General features: G+C 43.4%; 1 protein-coding gene across 1 annotated transcript; it reads right to left on the bottom strand.

Moving 5' to 3' along the window:
- Positions 1–316: 316 nt before the first annotated feature.
- sdf4 (stromal cell derived factor 4) lies at positions 317–14,181 on the bottom strand. Its single transcript, XM_080734019.1, has 7 exons — positions 13,883–14,181; positions 12,501–12,833; positions 7,584–7,720; positions 7,362–7,475; positions 3,551–3,709; positions 3,145–3,320; positions 317–2,100 (listed from the first exon to the last, which is right to left on the bottom strand). The coding sequence occupies exons 2-7, from the start codon at positions 12,806–12,808 to the stop codon at positions 1,924–1,926; spliced, it is 1,071 nt and encodes a 356-aa protein (XP_080590145.1). The 5' UTR covers positions 12,809–12,833; positions 13,883–14,181; the 3' UTR covers positions 317–1,923.
- Positions 14,182–18,488: the final 4,307 nt, after the last annotated feature.

Here is an 18,488-nt window from a genome sequence, read left to right as displayed (position 1 = left end):
TTTATGGTCAGTAGCATGTCAGTAACCATACTTAGTATCAGTCACGTGGTCGTGGTTGGTTTATGGATTATGATTACGTCGGTGACATGGCCATGCTCCACCATTAGCACATTTTAATATAGAATTTAATGTATTCCTTTATTTGGCAGCTATGGCCCTGTCTGTAGCCCTGCTACAGGCAGTTTGCAGGTACATCAAGGTACTGCAGGCCATCCCGTCCAACCCTGCCCAGTTGAAATATTAGAAAATCTAAACAAATAGGTAAATAGTCCAATCTTTGACTAATCAAGTGTTAAGAAAACCAGGTACTCAGTGATTGATAAGAAATATTTTGTTTACAATAAAATTGCAGTACAGTTATATAAAGCTGTGACATTCCATTATCATAAATCTTATCTTACAAGAAAGGACCAACAACAGAGAGGACCTTTGTGTGATCCAAACAGCGCTCCACAGGATATTGTAAAATGCAACATAACTGTGGAATGCATATTACTTCAGCTTGATTTACAGTGTGCTTCGGCAACAAGTGTCGGGTGATGTGTCGCTTGAATAAAATAACATATTTTCAAAAGACCAATACTTCTTTATTTGCGGCTCACATGAGGCAAGCCATCTATTAGAGGGTCTGTGTGTGGTGCCGTGTAGGTGCCCATGGCTAATATCACAAAACACTGGACTGATCAGAGACAATTTTCTTGTTCACACTGCCAGTATGCCAAGGAAGTACCTCCCCGCTTTAAGTTTTAGAAATGACGTTGTTTATACTGTAAGTCAATGGAGTTTGGTTTGGGCTAAAACTGCCCAAATATGGTTATGACCGACATGCCGTCTAAGATCCACAAGGAAGCCAGGCCGTTATTAGCCCGCGTCTTGTTTAGCGACACATCACCTGGCACTTTCACCAGAACTTTCTTTAGTTTGCACAAGCAAAGCATGTCGAAACACAAGGTACTGTACATGACTCTGTATAGATGAATCAAGCATGTCAAATAAACAAGGTGACTGTCAAGGTAACCATTCAACATCCCTGATAAGCATTAACTACCATGACAAGGTTCTGAATGAGAAGCTCCATTAGAATAAAGCAAAAAAAAAAAAAAGTTTGTTAGACAGTTTCATACGGCTTGATTTTGAGATTTAAAACAACTATAATTTCTCTCTAGTGCAATAACTAATAGGTAGAGTACACCAAACTGAAACGGACTAACGAAAATTAGATTATTTTATTTATACCGTGGGTTAAAGCTCTTTAAAATGAAGCATGACTATTATACATTGTAAGTTTGTAAGGACGGATACCATCTACTGTCATAACAACTTCTAAGATCACCTGATTGATACTGTATATCAACTGCAAGTACGGAGAAAGCAGTGGTAATTAATTTAAACAATTGTGCTTCACCTTTAAACTGCAAGTGACATCTCTGTAAGGACAATCTCCTTTAAGCAGCATTATATTAAAATTTACTCTCAGTCATTCCATCTGACAAGCGTGGAGAGATGTGAATGAATGACATATTTACATTGTGTACAATTACCCCAGCTAATATGAATGAGTTTGTGGTACAAACAATACATCCAACGGCACAGATAATGGACTTTTTGTGCCTTTCTCATCACTGCACTAGGAAGGGGACAGCTCCAATCGTGATTGAAATTCCTCATATACACACACATTTCACAATATATCAACACAAACAAATTTTGGAGGCGACAAGGCAGCATCTTAAACGCGCTCAAGAGCCCAAATATTACCATCCATACAAAGTCACACGCACAGAGGGCAGGGCCATGGCAATGGTTAACTTAATGACAAAGGAGAGGAAGGATGTTTCAATGCATTGGAGTCAAACGGCCTGGGGGGCTAGGCTTTCACAACGCCTGCTTACGGAGGGTAGGGCAGGGCTGGAAGCGGGGGGTTCAGAATTCCTCGTGGACATTCCTGGCGTAGTCCATGAGCTTGCTGCCAGTAAAGTATTCACTGTACTTGAGAATTTCCTCCAGCTCCAGGTTATGGTTCTGGTTCTCGTCTGCCACGGCAATCATCTGCTTGGCCTCGTTCAGCGCGTTGTACTCGTTCATGGGGTCCATGTACTCCTGAGCAGCAGGGGGGAGACACACAGAGAAGGATGCCAGGTCAAGGATGAAAAAGAGAAAGAAAGTGTAATGTATATGAGCAGTTTCTCTTATGCACATATTTGCCTGCAGGCAAAACAGAGACAGAATTGAACTTGAAGGTATACAGAGTTTTCTCTGAGCCTTTCATTTCGTCGCTTTTGGGCAGAAATATCGTATCTACATTTTTCGACTTTCGATGTTTTTTGTGTGGAAATGAATGGCCTAGGCCTACTTCGTCGTACAAGAGTGTCGCACAAAAGTAGCGAAAATATCCCATCTACAAGCTCACAAGTATTGTGATGCAACGTGTTGTGAGCTGGTATATCGGATTTCCTTTTTTTTTTATCTTAAAAAAGTGGTTAAAGGACAACTTTGTTTTTTTTACAACAAGGGTTCATATTTTAGATTGTAATTAGAGAAAAGAAAAAGTGTGTGTTAAAATGTTTTCATTTGCTTGGTTCTATTGTTTTTATCGCGTTTACCGTGCAAAAATGTGGGGCATGCGTACGCATGGGGGCATGTGTACAAATGGCTAAATATGTATTTTTTAGACACAATAAGCCAGCAGTTCTTTATTGCTATTTACAGTAACACTTCTAGCCCCCATAAGTCACATCCAACCATGAAAGGTTGCGTTGTATCTTGGGAATGGGCTTCTTCTGTGTAAAATGACATATTTAGCCACTTGTACGCATGCCCCCAGCCACTGAAATAAGAATCTCTAAAACAACAGAATTAAGTAAATTAAACACTCATCTTTTATATTTTTTAATTACAATCTAAAATGTGAACCCTTGTTGTAAAAAACTAAAGTTGTCCTTTAAGTGTGTTAAAGGGTTTTATAAAGCTTGTGACTATATAACCACATTGGATGCATTGGACACAGGTTATTTTTCGCTTGATTTCCTGAAGTTTTGGACGTTCTGCTCGACAGAGGCGATATCAGCATAGCGTTCGGCCACTCTTTGCATGCAGGCAAAACAGAGTTTTGTTGTTTTCTTTGTGCCTTCCATTTGCACATACCTCCAGTTCATCCATCGTTACGATGTTATCATGATCCGCATCAATGACTTCCTCAAACTCCTTCTTCCTCTCTCGGACCCAGTCATCATCAATGTCCTGTGCCTGCTGGTTCTCCACAGTGCCCATGGGCAGGGAGATAAACTCAGACAGAGTCAGCTTCTTATCACCGTCCTGGTCTGTCAACAAAGCATGACAAACACATCTGTCTTGGGCCTCATCCTCATCACCATCATAGGTCTACGCTCTTACCAAAACACTCATAACCATTAAGTTCAGTCTCTGTTCACACTACTCTTAAGAAGATGCAACTACGACTTTTATTACTGTACTAGACTAATAAATAGTAATGAATAGTGGTTTGTGGTACATAGCATCATTTGTTATGAATATGCTATATGAACCATACCTAGGTCACGAACAATCTCCTTCACCATGTATTTGAGCATGCCTCGGCTATGCTCAGGGTGAAGGAAGGAGAGGAACTCCTGCTCATTCAACAGTTGGTCAGCCGGGGGGTCGTCTGCCTGGAACCAGCGGTCTTTCAGGCTTTCCAGGACCTCCTGGGCTGGAGAGAAGACACAAGTTACGATAAAAATGATTAGTACGACTCAACGTCATTGTGCCCCACACTGAAAAGACAACCGGATATCCACACCACAAGTGTTAATATCCTGAACAAAACCAATTACAATAAGCTCTACTAAATGAGCGTTGAGCATGAAATGCACAGCAAATGCTATTATTTCCTCTAGGATTGCTGCTCACCATCCACCATCATGAGTTGTCCTGACTGAACTAAATCCTTAAAGACTCACTCCACCCAAAATGCTTTTAGATGTTTTTGAAGCTTGTCTAAATCCTTAAAGACTCACTCCACCCAAAATGATTTTAGATGTTTTTGAAGCTTGTCTATGAATATATGAATTGTGCCTGCAAAACTCAGGTCTAAAGGGGATATGGAAATACACTTTGTACATCTCTATGTGTACGTAAATTATCAGATACAGTAGGCAGGCCTACACCAGATCAGATCACTGAGCAATAAATAGATTACAGCAAAACAGCTATGCTTGGAAAGGGTGTGTTTGGTTGGCGATTTATTATTCCTGACTACTCGATTCATTAGTCCGAAGGTTCATTAGTCCGAATTTAGTTAGGGTTACTGAGGTTAGGGTTAGGCATAGTATTCTTAACAGGTTTCCGAGGCTACCTCAGGGTTCCTGCACCATTTTAAAAGTAAAATTTAAGACTTTTTAAGACCTTTTTAAGACCTCAACAAATGTAATTTAAGACCCAAATCACCCTCCCCGCCGTTCGCGCCCTACCTCACGCTCACCGCGCTGACGGTGGAGATGACGGAGGCGCGCCGTCTCAGACCTTGATCCACACTGCTGAGCGAGCTAAAGCAAGCAAGTAGCCATGTGTCGAGCGTTGCGAAGGTCGCATGAGCCGACGCAGCGCCCTCTGAGTTATGTCACGGTAGGGACAGAATAGTAAACCAGTAAGACTCCCTAATCGGGAGATAAGCGACCGTAGGTCACTTATCTCCACAAATAGAGCAAAAATTTGTTTTTCCAAAATCTTCCTGAGCATGTTGATGACATGAGTGTAGACATACTGTGTAGTGATTTTCGTGATTTTAGGGCAAAATCTGAATCGGCCTCATGGTGGCGCTAGAGGGCCATGTGAGAAATGAGGGGTGGGGTCTCCGCGCCGCCAAGGCGGACGAATAGGTACCGGCCCCGGCTCTCCCGGTCGCTCCTAGCCCGAGTTACGGCATTTTATGTGAGCTGCAGTGGCAGGGGGTCCTCCACTGGGGGCGCCACCACTTTTGCATCCGTTCTGGAGCACCAGGAGTGGGTGGTCCCCGGGAATGCCCCGTGAGCAGCCCCGTTGGGGTGGTCATTTGGTAATTTTTGCACATGTGCTCATTTTTTACACTTGGGGGTCCCCGAGGGAGCTGGGGGTCCCTGGAGCTCCGGGGGTCCTTGGAGGTTGTAGTTTGGCAGGTAAGGAGTGTGTGTGCAAAATCTGGCATGGATCGGGGCAACGGTTGCGGAGATATGAGCAGGGCAAAAGTGTGACGTGTGACGTGTGTGACGGACGGACGGACGGACGGACAGACACCTCGAGCAGCTTTCTGTATTAAGTGCGACCTACGGTCGCAATAATTTCACCCACGATTATCATTACGCTGGATAGACACCCAGGGCGAACGGCTGGGAGGGCAAACAGACCTGTATTGCTTAGAGCCCAATCTATGGGATGATAAGTTGGGGATCGGGTGTGTATTCGGACAGCAGGTGGGTCAGCAGACCACCGTGTTGGCCTGTCACCATTATTCAGAATTGGAGATGCACAATATTGTCTTTTGAAACCATAAACCCAGCTTCTGCAGTGAATTACAACTACAAGATGCTGTATTTACTGACTCATACATACAAGCAGCAAAATGTTGGGACTCCTACCACAGAATGTTCTACATAAAATGAAAAAATTAAATAAAATATACAATAAAAATATAATAAAGCATATGATATACAGATCCAAATAGCCAAGTAAGGGACTTGTCTTAGAAGACAGGCATATATCACAGCTGAGAATGCCACCCCTCAATGTTAATCTCAGACAGTCTGAGATCACCGGAACACGGGAAATTAAATCTACTATGTTCAAAAAGTTCTGGGGGAGGACCCCCAGACCCCCGCCTTAAGGGTGTGGGCAGTGCATGTAATCATAGTGAGATAGCCACTTAAGTAGTGAATATTAGTAGGCCTACATATGGGTCTTGCATTGCTTCAGTTATAAAATCAAATTCTGCTACTTCTGGCGTTTTAATTGCTGAAATTGTACCCATCCTTTTCCAATGCAAGTAAAGCATGTATAATAAAATTATCAAAATCAGAGTTCCATATGCCCCCCCAAAAATCTCCTGAATTCTGACTGTCCAATGTTGGCAACCCTGGTCACTGAGTTAAATTATTATATTACTGAGTGAACGGGACTCAAGTCGGGAGTGCGCAGGGGATACGCGGTGTATTGATGAGCGTGTGGAACGTAAAAACGCTCGGTACAACAGCTGTTGTAAATCACAGATGATTGGTGGATTCTCCTCTTTGAAAACGGGCTGACTAATGACTTTATGACTGTCAGCTTCATTCTGTCTCACAGGCAGAAGGAACGGGACAATAGCCTTAGCATGTAGCTAGCTAATTCCTCATGGTTGAGGTAAATCAACAAACATCGATTATGTCACATCCCCTCATCAATGCAGAATCGCGCACAGCCGCATCGCGAATTATCTTAATCTAAAACTTTTTAAGAAGTCCACTCCACAGCCCACAAGCACAACTCCACTACACGCCAAGTGTGTTTACTTGTACGCTCTCATCTGTGCTCACTCACAGACAGTGCTACATAACAGGGGAGGGTAGTTGATGTGACGGGAGGCTAGGGAAAAGGAGCGCTTGTTTTGTTAAAAAACAAAACTACCCTCTTCCGCATCCACATACATCACCACAGTACTGACAAAACGGGCGGAGCCGAGAACAACAAGCAAGCTCCTCTTCCCACTGGCCGCTACTCGCTTCAGCCTGTTTGCAGTCTCTCGTCGTCTAATATTAATAAATCAAATAAACGAATCAAATGAACACGTACAAATGTTTATGGCTTAATTTTCCCATGAGCCTTAAAAACATCATCTTCAAATTTAATACCTACGGTCAGATTTGGTCAAATATAAGACTTTTTAAGACCTTAAATTCACGATTTTTTATTTAAGACAATTTAAGACTTTTTAAGGACCCGCGGGAACCCTGTACCTTCAGACTAACGAACTTTCGGACCAATGCAATGGCACCCATAGATGGAGATCCCTGATGTCATCCATATTAAGCCCATATCTGGGAATGCCCATATGGACATTGTGTCGGTCTCTGTTGTTTCAGCATGCTGTTTCTCGCCCTTAGGGAGTCTTACTGGTACTGAGGTTTTGTGTAAACATTAACACATTGATATAAAAAATAAATGTCTTTGCATGATATGTGCTTGTTATTTCTACACCATATTGAGGAGGCATAAATAAATTGAATGTATGTGTTCAGGGATGCATGAATGTGAAATAAGAAAAAAGAAACATGAGCAGTTGGGGTATAGTTCCACTTTCAGCCCTGCTGCACCAGAGTTATTGTACGAACGAATACTATGTTCTTACTTACTTTCCTCGTCCACCTTCACATCTTCGTTATTTTTTATTTTCTCAGCAACTTCTTTCTCGTTGAATCCTTTGCTTCCCAGGAATTTCACCCGGTATTCGTCCCATGTAACATGACCTTCAGTGGAGGAGAAAGCATAATTTTGAGGCAGTCTGGGACACAATGCAGAAGTTATATACAGTATATATGGTCAATCTCAGCAATGTCTGTCCATGTCACTCTCACCATCTTTATCTGGGTCAACTGCACGGAAACTCAGTTTGTTCTCCTTTACAGCCTCCTGGAAATGCTCCTCAGTCTTCTCCATGATCCAGCGCTGCATCTCCTTGGCACTCACACTCCTGTCTCTGTTCAGATCCACCCTGAGTGAGTAGGGATAGCAGCACGTTAGTGAAATATTCAAGTCATGAGTCCCATTAAACACTTGCAATCTGCATCAGCCACATGCTGCTGCATAACACTCAAATCTTGTATTAATTTAAAGATGGTGGTATTACTGTACTATTATATATTTCAAAAGGAGTGTATAACAATAGTTAAAATACTGTATTTTCTGTCTGTCGACTGTTGGTACCTTAAAACCACCAACTTTATGCTTCTGCTGCTACTACTTATTTGTCTCCACTATTATAATTATCCATGTCGTGACTGCAATTTGTGATTGCTTATATATTACACACCTCAATGTTTTTTTTTTTTTTTTTTTTTACATCAAAACCGTGATGTTATATATGAACTTAGACGTTGAACTTGTTTACTTTACGTTCCTATTTGTCGGTATCACAGTCAAAACAAATGTTTAATGTTTTAAAGAAAATAATACAGGGACATTTATTCAATAAAGACTGTGTTTGCCAATTATTTGGGGGCCTATTTGCAATATACTCACGGCCCACATGAGTTGGGAATCGCTGGTCTTCTAGAGGAGTTAAGATTTGGAATTTATCAACATCACTTCGTTTTAACCACTTAGACCCTCTCTACCTGAGTTCTACAAGCTCACAACACAACGCTGAGCAGTTACTGTGCAGTTTTAAATCTGGAGCTTTTGTTTGAAATGTGCTCAACACTAATGCATATAAGTAAAGTTTTCTGTTACTGTTACCATATAGGGTTACGTTAAATTGTCAGGGCCTTTGCTTCCTGATGCAAGAAATGTGTCAAGCAACAGAAGAGGATTAGGCTAAAAGAAATAAAAGAAAATTGACTGAAGCTTTTCCCTCTGTATGAATCAGGTTCCAAGCCATAATAATGACACCACTGCGCTATTGTGTATTTTAAAAGGAGAAATGTTTACAATACAGTATATAGCCATGATGAGATCAATCCTGACTGTATTCAGGAACACAGGTTGGGTAGGCTCAAGTGTCAGCTGTGATTTAAGTTATCTAAAGGCAGAACTTATTTAGTCAGAACAACCTGCACTTGAACCAAGATAAATTATGCAACCATGCCAAGCAAAGACATGAAATACGGGACATGAATAAGTCAAATGATATAGTAACCTGTAGTACTTCACCCTCTTGATGAACCTTTTCCCAAGGTGGAAAAACCATTAGTAAACCAAATATTTAAAAAAGCCTTTGAGAAGACACAATTGTCTTGAATATCAATTCTAATGTCATTGTGTATGCATCTCTTTTGCGATACCACTGCTGAGACACACAGTATCCTTTGCATGTTTAAATTTGACAGCTTGACCGACCCAAGGGTATGATACACACAAAGGAATTGTCATGACCTCGACATAACAATGGACAACAGTGCCGTGTTCTAATGGAAAGCTGTGTGCTCTGCCGTGCATGCTCAAATGAAAACAAGCAGCATCACAGACATTGTCATGAGTCATGACTCATAACTGACATTGCACAGGCTTCCGTTTTGTGTCAACTCAGGTCAAGCAGTCAACATAAATGTAATGGCCTTCACATTAAAGTGGGGGGGCAAAAACAGATTGAAAACATTGTAAGTAGGGCCCGGACGGCTAGGCTAGCGGTTCGGGCACCTAGGCTGCAGCCTGACAGCATGTTGCGGGTTTGACTCCCGATCCCGACGGCCTTTGCTGCGTGTCAGTCCCCTTCTCTCTCTCCCCATTTCCTGTCAGACTACTGTATGTGTAATCTATCAATAAAGAAAAAATCGCACCCGTGCGAAGTGAGCGGTGCAAACTAATTCCTGCGCGAATCAGTGTTGATAGGCATGCATGGCAATATTGTTTTTGTTGTGTATGATGTCAGAGGTCTGCTCAGACTATATAAGTCTTTATTAGGGTGGGGGGATAAATGGCCTAAAATGAAAAACTTTGGAAAATGATTTCGCCCATTTCAGTGATGGTGCATTGGGTCATTTGGGAGATATTTTGTATTGGGAGTTGGTACCTAGGATGAAATAAACCCCCCACCCCACCCAAAAAACTAAATCGGACATGTTTTTTTCCCACTTTTCACCCCAATTTTCATTAAAAAAATAAAATAAATCTTAAGAGAGGACTTTGGTTCACCTGGTAGATGTTGCAAAGTTATAATGTAATAAAATACATTTACATAATGCATTATGGCTCCTGGTTGACTGCAAGTGTAGCCCCCATAGTAAAGTCGAGATCCAGCGCACAAACAGCCCTGCCAATTGGCTCAGCCATATAGGCAGTGGCATGCAGGGCTGTGCAGTGGGCACTGAGTGTTCAGGTGTTCGAACCACACAGATGGGTCCTTCTGTGGGTGCGCAGCACGTGTCGATTTTGGGGGTGGTCTTTTTGTGGGGTCCCCCGTGCCATTTCACACCAGAAATGTACAGTAGCCAGCACATATAGGCCTATAGAACTTAGAAGTTCAAAGTACAAAGTTTTTACCATCCTAAAGTGCACTTTGAGGCAAAAGTGCCCAAGCAACCCCCCCACACAATCTGCATGTGCCTGTTGGCACGACAGGTTGCATGTCAGTGATATCCTTGCATGAGGGACACGAGGGACATGGAGGGACATTGTATGCAGCGGTCTGCAGCGTGAGGATGCGCTTCACAATTTGGGGGGGCCGGGAGGGGTGATTGTAACCCCCATAGTTAGTACAGCCAGGACCCAGCACTGCCAATCTGACTCAGCCCTATTGGCACAACAGGTTGTGCATCAGTATGGCGAGTGGGAGCCTCAGGTTCACATGGAACCCTGTGAACATTCGCTACTACCAAGATCTGCACCCGCGGCTTCTGTGTCACCAGGGCTGCCCTCCTACTCATCGCGTACTCATCATAGTGTCATTTCGTGGCCAACGGCGGCTGGGTATGGGTCCATCGCTCCAGCGCCATCCATTTTCAGGGCTAGTTGATTCGGCACACACTCCTTAGCGGATTCCAACATCCATGGCCACGGTCCTGCACGGTCCTGCTGTTTATATCAACCAACACCTTTAATGGGGTCTGATGAGCGATTAGTAAAGAGTTTGATTCATATTTTGCCCCTATACTCAGGTCGGACGACCGAGTTGCACGTCAGGACTCCACCAAAGTTTCCTCTGGCTTTGCCCAGCCAGCCATAGTTCACCATCTTTCAGGTCCCATCGTGTGGAGCACGCACAATCCCACCTGGGGCAGCCTGGGCCATCCTTCACTTTAATTGCGCCACGGGCTTTCGACTTTCGAGTGAGCACTACGACTCACACACGAGTTAGACTCCTTGGTCCGTGGTCTGGTGGTCTGGTGGGTAGCCAAAAATTTCGCCAACCCCTCACGCCCGCTGTACGAGGGCCAGTCCCTGCCCGGGCAGCGCAACGTGGTCAGGACGCACTGCATGGGGGTAGGAGGAGTTCGACAGTCGCACCAAGGGCGGGAGGAGAACCCTGTCCAGCGCGCCATGGCCGACCATCTGAGGATGCCCGCCGTTGTGTGGTATGGTGGGGCATCCATAGACACCAGAGTCTAACCCAGTACTCTCAGTAGCCCTCAAGGACTCAAGATGTCGGCTGCGGTCTCTTGAGAATCGCCGGGTGCCCCAGTAATTGGGGGTTCTTGCAGGCTTGGCTGTCCTCACAGGAGGCCAAGGAAGCTACTGCAGGGACGTCCATGTGAGGAAGTCCAACAGAGCACGGGTAAAACGGCGAGACTCAGACCCAGTGGGGAAGGTGGGCGTGCCCAGTGCGATGTACGTGTTGACGTGTTCGGCATACGTGGACTGCGTATGCGTGGAAAAGCCAGAAAACTAAATTATTTTGTGTTATCTTTCATTTTAAAGCAGGATGAGGGATTATTTTCAAGGTACAGTGTTACTTTGAGGTGTAACAGTTCTTCTATTTATTGTGTTTATTAATTCCCAAATGAGTTTTAAAGTATTTATTCAACAGTATATAGGCAAACATTAAGAATAGCTTATGCATACCAGGCGGAATTGGCACAAAATGCCCCTTTTTGGGTAATTCTTTGATTTTCAAGGGGTGGGGGGTTATTTTCAAGATACAGAGTTACTTTTGGTGTCAAAAGTCTTGTATTGATAGTGTTAATCATGTCCCAAATGGGTGAGTTCAAATTTTGAACTTGATGATTATCCCCCCACCCTATCTTTATCGTCATTTCTCATCAGTTAGTTGACCAAGCTACGGATTGTAACTTGTAAGAGTGTCGTAGTGTAATGATAAGTGACCTTATTTACCTCCAGAGAGGCCTCCAGAGAGGCGAGAAGAGGCCAGAAGATGAATATTTTAGTTTTTCAAAGTCTGTTCATTTGTATTTTAAACTTGTATTAGCTGCCTATCATTTATAACCTGTAAGATTTTCCACAGTCTGTCTAAAAGTGTGGTTATTTTATCACCTATAAGTGATATTTATCTAATACAATTTTGAAATTCAAGGTTAGCACCGCTCAATAATTTGTTATGACGTATTTTACGCGGCCTAAAACGCGTTATGACGTATTTTACGCGGCCTAAACGCGTTATGACGTATTTTACGCGGCCTAAACGCGTTCTAAATCAGGGTTAACCAATCAAGTGCCTCTGTGACTATGACATCATGGACAGATCAACAGAATCGAAGTGTTTCATTGGTCTAGCGAACTCATGTCATCATCATTTGTGACATCATAGTTTTGGTAAAAAAGCGGTCTATAGGAGCGCCGCTCAACAAAAATAAAACATTGTAAGTAAGCCTATAGCTTACTTGGTGAAGATGTCAATTAGTTTCTTCCGGTTCCTCCTAGGCTCAGAGTCCTCCTCAAACTCCTCCATATCTTTGCCTAGGAACACCTCCTGATGGAAGTCCTTGTTGAGGTGGCCATCCATCTCCATCTTTACCCCGTTCAGGTGGTCGGGGGGCAGTATCTCGTTCTCATCCTTTCCTGTTGGGTTCTTATCTTTCAGGGCAGACATGTTGGCTGGCCGTGCGTGGACATCCATGGCGTGGAGCAGGACACACACAACCAAGGACACGACCAGGTGCCGGCACCACACTTGCCTTAACTTGGCCATGACGCTTCTAGTTGACCCAGACGCCCTGAGTTGGTGATATAGACACAGACAGATAACATGAGTTACATAACATAAATATACTTATAGAGCAGTGGTTTTCAACCAGTGATCCCTGAGGGGGTTCCAGGTGGTCCCCAGCTAAATGATGGAGAGTTCAGTTGGTAACCAAATGGACCCTTATATAGATCTTTAACTCTTGAGTGTAAAATGAAACCAAATTGAAATTTGGTTTCACGTTATGCTCTCAAGAGTTACATTATTGTTATATATCTGCATTACTTAACTTCCAAGAAGTCTACACAATTATAGAGTGTCGAAGAATTGCTATTTTGATCAATGCCTGTTATCTCTCCTATATGGCACCAACATCTATACAGCATGGAATTGTGGACATAATCCTATCCAACGATAACAAAATATTCTAACGTATGGGTCTGTGAGGCCAATCTGTGAGGCTCATCAAATCGTGGTCGGTGACTCAAATGCCGAATAAATAATGGTCCTTGATATGAAGGTTCAAAACCAGTGGTCTAGAGGCATTTCACAACAACAATCCGGCATTATTACCCAACAATGTTATGACTACGGATAATCGCCTCTCACAAGCGTCATTCATCAAGTATGACGTTGTAGATAGCAATAATATAGCCTACGTAACGTTACCCTGCAGTTTCACTTAGCCGTGGTTCTCAAAGTGGATTCCAGCTCCAGGGACTCTGTGGCTTCCTTTATGGGGGTCTACATTGATCAAAACAACTCTCTAACTCTCTGACAGTGTACAAAAATTGAACCAAATGGACCCTATTTGGTTCCATTTGTACACTCAAGAGTTAAGGGGAAACCTTGAAATGTAAGTTTCAGAAACACCTAGCCTAGGATATAATGAATGGGTCTGCTGGATCCCCTCAGCCAGAAAGGTACCCATCACGATAGCAAAACACTGCTAACGCTAAACTGCTCTTTAGTCAATCAATGTCGTACATATTACGTGCATTGCTAACACCCCAGGCTAACGAATAGCATTGGGCTTTGCTATTATCAAATACATGGTGTAAGGCGAAGAGGACAACCAACCTGTGACGCACTCCGACTTGACAAACGTTCAGATGACTACACAAGGAAATGAAAGATGCTTGGTAATGGCTAGTAGAGTGTCCAGCTGACTAGGTGGTGTTTCATGTCAACCGTCCTATTCGTACGTAGAGCCAAACACCAGCGCCGAGCAGCATCAGCAAGCTGTCAGAATGCTACAGAATACTTCCTGTACACGTGGCTCCTCCACTGACTATGTCGTAGGATAGGCTTTTTTCCAGCCATAGATGATGAAAGGTTTCATATAACATGTTCTACGCGAAGCACCGGCTAAGAGCGAAATGCTTTCGGACGGTGGTGGTTTGTTAGATGCTCTTGTTGCCTCACAGACTGACTTTGGAACGGATTCAGGAACTATGGCGGCCGTGGCAGGGAGCCATATTGGAAAGGTCAGTTCGAGGTTCCGAAAGGAGATGGTTTTGCACTACAGGTTGCTGTCTCTGGGTGGCAGTGTTGACAAAACAAAACAAAAGTCATATGAACGACTGGCTAGAACTCAACATGTTGTCATCAAAGGTATTTTAATTTCTTCTCAAATAACATCCTTATAGCACCCTTTAAAAGGTGCTTTTAGGGATATGTTTTTATTAAAACATAACGTTTTTGGTTAAAATGTTAATGCTTCTGATAGTAATTGTGTCTGTTCTCAGGGGTCTGCCCAGCTCTTTAATTTAATAGAAAATACATTTTCAGGTGGGTCACCATCAGTGTTGGGCAATATTAGTCAGGAGAGTAATATGCTACTTATTACATATTACTCCTTAAAAAAGTAATACCTTTACTTTACTTACTACTTGGAATCAAGAGTAATTGTGACCCTAGGTCGCAGTTAACTATGGAAACCGGCACATCTTGTCCACATATCTCTGTCTGTCAGTCTGTATGTCTGACACTGTTGTTCCCCTGACACATCACTGTGACATCACAGGCTCAGAGCAGGGATAACGCCTGATACTGTGGTTCCCGTGACACATCACTGTGACATGAAAGAAGGAGAGGCTCGCAACACCGTCTTGGGCTCCCAGGTAAGTTTGTTAACAACGTTTCGACCCCATGTGGGTCTTCATCAGGGTCTGACATCACAGGTGACATCACAGTCAGATACTCAGAGCAGGGATCTCCATATATGGGCATAAACAGGTGATATCACAGTGGTGTGGCTGGTTCAGACAGGGTTAGTAAAATGTATGGGCATAAAATGTATGTATGTCATGGGAAATAATTCCTTTTATGCCCATGATGTCATCAATATTAAGCCCATATCTAACAGGACTTCATATGGGAATGCCCATATATGGAGGAAGACAGCCCATATCTGTGTGGCTTGTTCAGACAGGGATCTCCATGTATGGGCATGAAAGGGATTGTATGTATGATGTCAGATGTGATAGACGTCATATAGGATTTTCACACAACGAATAACTGAGTAAGCATGAATGGGCTCTCACATTGTTTTAATGAGATTTGGCCTTATATATTGATATGTGCTCAGATTAATTGATTGGTTATTTGCTGGCTTTTAGGCTAATTAATTAATTATTTTAATCATGCCAACCTCTGTGCATGAGGGGGGGGGGGGGCCGGACCACTCTCTCTCTCTCTATCTCTCCCTCTCTCTCTGGGACATAGGATTCGGATCTCCGTGCCGTCGGATTTTCAGGCCGTCGGAATATCGAGATTTAGCCCTCACAGCACCCTGGACACAATAGGCGATGTAAATGGCATGAACCTGCAGACACCAGAAGTGGCGGAAGTGCTGCGGTAAACGTAAGTTACGTCATGCGTTGCAGTCTTCCGGTGAAATTCTCCCGGTTGAAGTAGCACCGTTTCATGCCGTTTCAGCCTATGGTCGTAACCAGGCTTTTCTCTTTGCAGATGAGTAAGCCTGGCTACGCAAGGCTATAGTCTCACAGCAGATGTACATATATGGGTAACTGGTCCGAAGACATGTACAATAACACAATACAACTAGTCTAGCCAGTTCCTTTTTGAACTGAATCATTTCTTTTTGAATAAAAATCATAAGAATCACCAATCAGCCAAAATGGCTATAAAATATAGCAGCAATCTCTCTTGGCCTTTAAAACGAAAACTAAAAACTAAAAGACAGCCAACAAAAAAGTAATAAAAAGTAATATGTAATATATGACTATTTTTATGAAGTAATATGGTATAATATTACTGTTTTGGCAGAATAATCCCTTGCTTTACTCATTACTGCGTAAAGTAATAATAATACAGTAATATATTAGGCCTACTAGTAACTAGTTACTGCCCAACACTGGTCACCATGGCATCACCAATTTAATCCAGTCCAGAGAAATGGCCCCATTTATCAGCTTCAAGTTAGTCTTCTTTTTTTTTGTTGCATTAAGCACTTCCAATTTCACTTGTGAAGTTGTGTATCCTGTATTCTGTATGCATTCTCTCCTGATTGGGTGAAACTGGTATCCCTCCCTGGAAATGTAGAGTATTTTCTGTTTACTAGGGCTGGAGACATGGGGTCAGTGGTCACCTGTTACTGAACAAACACTAGTAATGGTTACTAAGGGAATATAAGGCTATTTAACACAGATTGTTACAGAAAATATCACTCAGACCACCTTTAATTAATTGATGCTCTGGTTGTGACTATACAGCTTTATTTATTTAGCTTCATATTTATAATTGTATCTGTTTTGCTTACCTGTAAAGAACTGTGCAAAAAAGTTAGTTATTATTATTATTGATATATATATTTTATATTACATTGGCATCTAAGCTGGCTTGCATTACTGAGCCAACGTGTTTCTTATCCTGCCAGGAACATAGGAGATGTCACCCATGACTCATTCAATCCAAGGCACTTCTGTTCTCTTATGGGTAGTCTGACAAAGACATTTAGATGTTACTTGTGAACCTGAACTTTGAGAGAGAACTTAGAGATCAATTTAAAAAGTATTCAAATTGTTGCAAATAGTTTGTATCTAGTTAAAGCATTCCACACGAATAACAGTTCACTTCAAAATTGGACACATTTCCAATATGTAATACCGGTAACACATTAGAAACAAACAGGCACACTCTTTGCTACATAATGTAGTTAGTATTCATTCTGGCAGACTTTCAAACAGCAGATTCTCCAGGACGTTGCCTCAGGGCCTCTAAAAAAGTCCACAAATTCTTCTCTATTGCTTGGATCTAAACACAGGGCTTTGGTGGAGTAGGACGACATTGAGCCCAAATGACAGACACTCTTAAAAGATACACATGCCCTCATACACATCATACACAGAGCTTGTCTGCCAAAGAACCGGAGCTGAGCATATCATCTATGAGACAAAACAGAACTGAACAAGTCAGTGGGATTGCCAATTGCCATGCTGAAAAATAGAGGCGAGAGAGAGAGAGGGAGAGGGAAAGAGAGAGAGAGAGAAGCGGGAGGGAAAAGGGGTGATGATAAAACTCCAGTGTGAGTGCTGCTGTAAGCTCAGTCAGAGAGCAAAGGAGCGACTGAGACTCAGGGGAAGACGGCGTGCAACAGACCAAGCAGAGGGACCTACCACACGCTTACACACACAGACACACGCGCACACACACACACACACACAAGCAAGCACACACTTACACACACACGTACACACACACGCACGCACACGCACATACACACACCGGGCTCTCTGAAATACAACTGCACATGGTCTTGGACTGGATGATCTCACAGAGAGGATAGAGAACACCTGAGTTACTTCGGCCTGGAGGCAGCAAAGCACGCTGCAGCAAAAAAGAGAAAGAAGGTTTAACCGTTGTACATTTTGTTATAGCAGCCAGGAGCCAGTATTCACTTTTGAAGGAGACGAGAAGAGAAGGCAGGGCAAAGACCAAAGCTGGACTTTTTCCAACATCTCTTGGACTTTGTCCACCCTGCACCCGCCTGGGCACCCCATGTGAAGCAGAACAGGCTGAACTGAACGCTGAGCTGCATTTTCGGAGGAAAAGCCAAGTTTTGTGGATCTTGCATTTTTGCCCCGGCTACCACACAAGATTGTTTAAGGGGGGATCCGTTCCTCAGTGTGAGAAACCGCAGGAGCGAGGGGGAATAGAGAACATTGCCATCCATCTCTAACCCCCCTCTCCACCCCCTCCCACACCACCCTCATCTTTTGACGCCCCTCCCCTCCACCTCTGCTTTCACCCCCCATCCCATCCTAACCCCACACCACCACCACCCACCCAGCCACTATTCACCCCCCAACAGAGCAGAAAGCGTGAAAAATCTCACTAATGGGTTTATTTGCTGTCAGATCTGTGCCGATCTGTCATTCCCCTGGGACCATTCTGCTTGACACGTTTCATAGTTGAGTAAGCCGCCTGGCGTTGTGGCTGGAGTTAACGGTGCCCCAGCAACATTCTGCTGGCTGAGAGAGCTCATCGGGCAGAGAGCAGCAACAGCAGCAGTCAGACTGACAGCCCTGTTAGACATACAGGAGTCTCTGAAGCTGCTCCAGTCTCCAGTCTCCTTCTCCTCAGCTTGGGTCCAGAGCATTTTCTGAACCCACATCCAGCAACAGCTCCATCCTCAGCACCTCATCTGGCCAAAACCACAGGA

The sequence above is a fragment of the Nannobrachium achirus genome (genome assembly GCF_963921795.1).
Source record: "Nannobrachium achirus genome assembly, chromosome: 9".
Classification (NCBI taxonomy): Eukaryota; Metazoa; Chordata; class Actinopteri; order Myctophiformes; family Myctophidae; genus Nannobrachium; species Nannobrachium achirus.
Note: the sequence above shows the minus strand (reverse complement) of the source record. Positions and strands in the feature narration are given on the sequence as shown.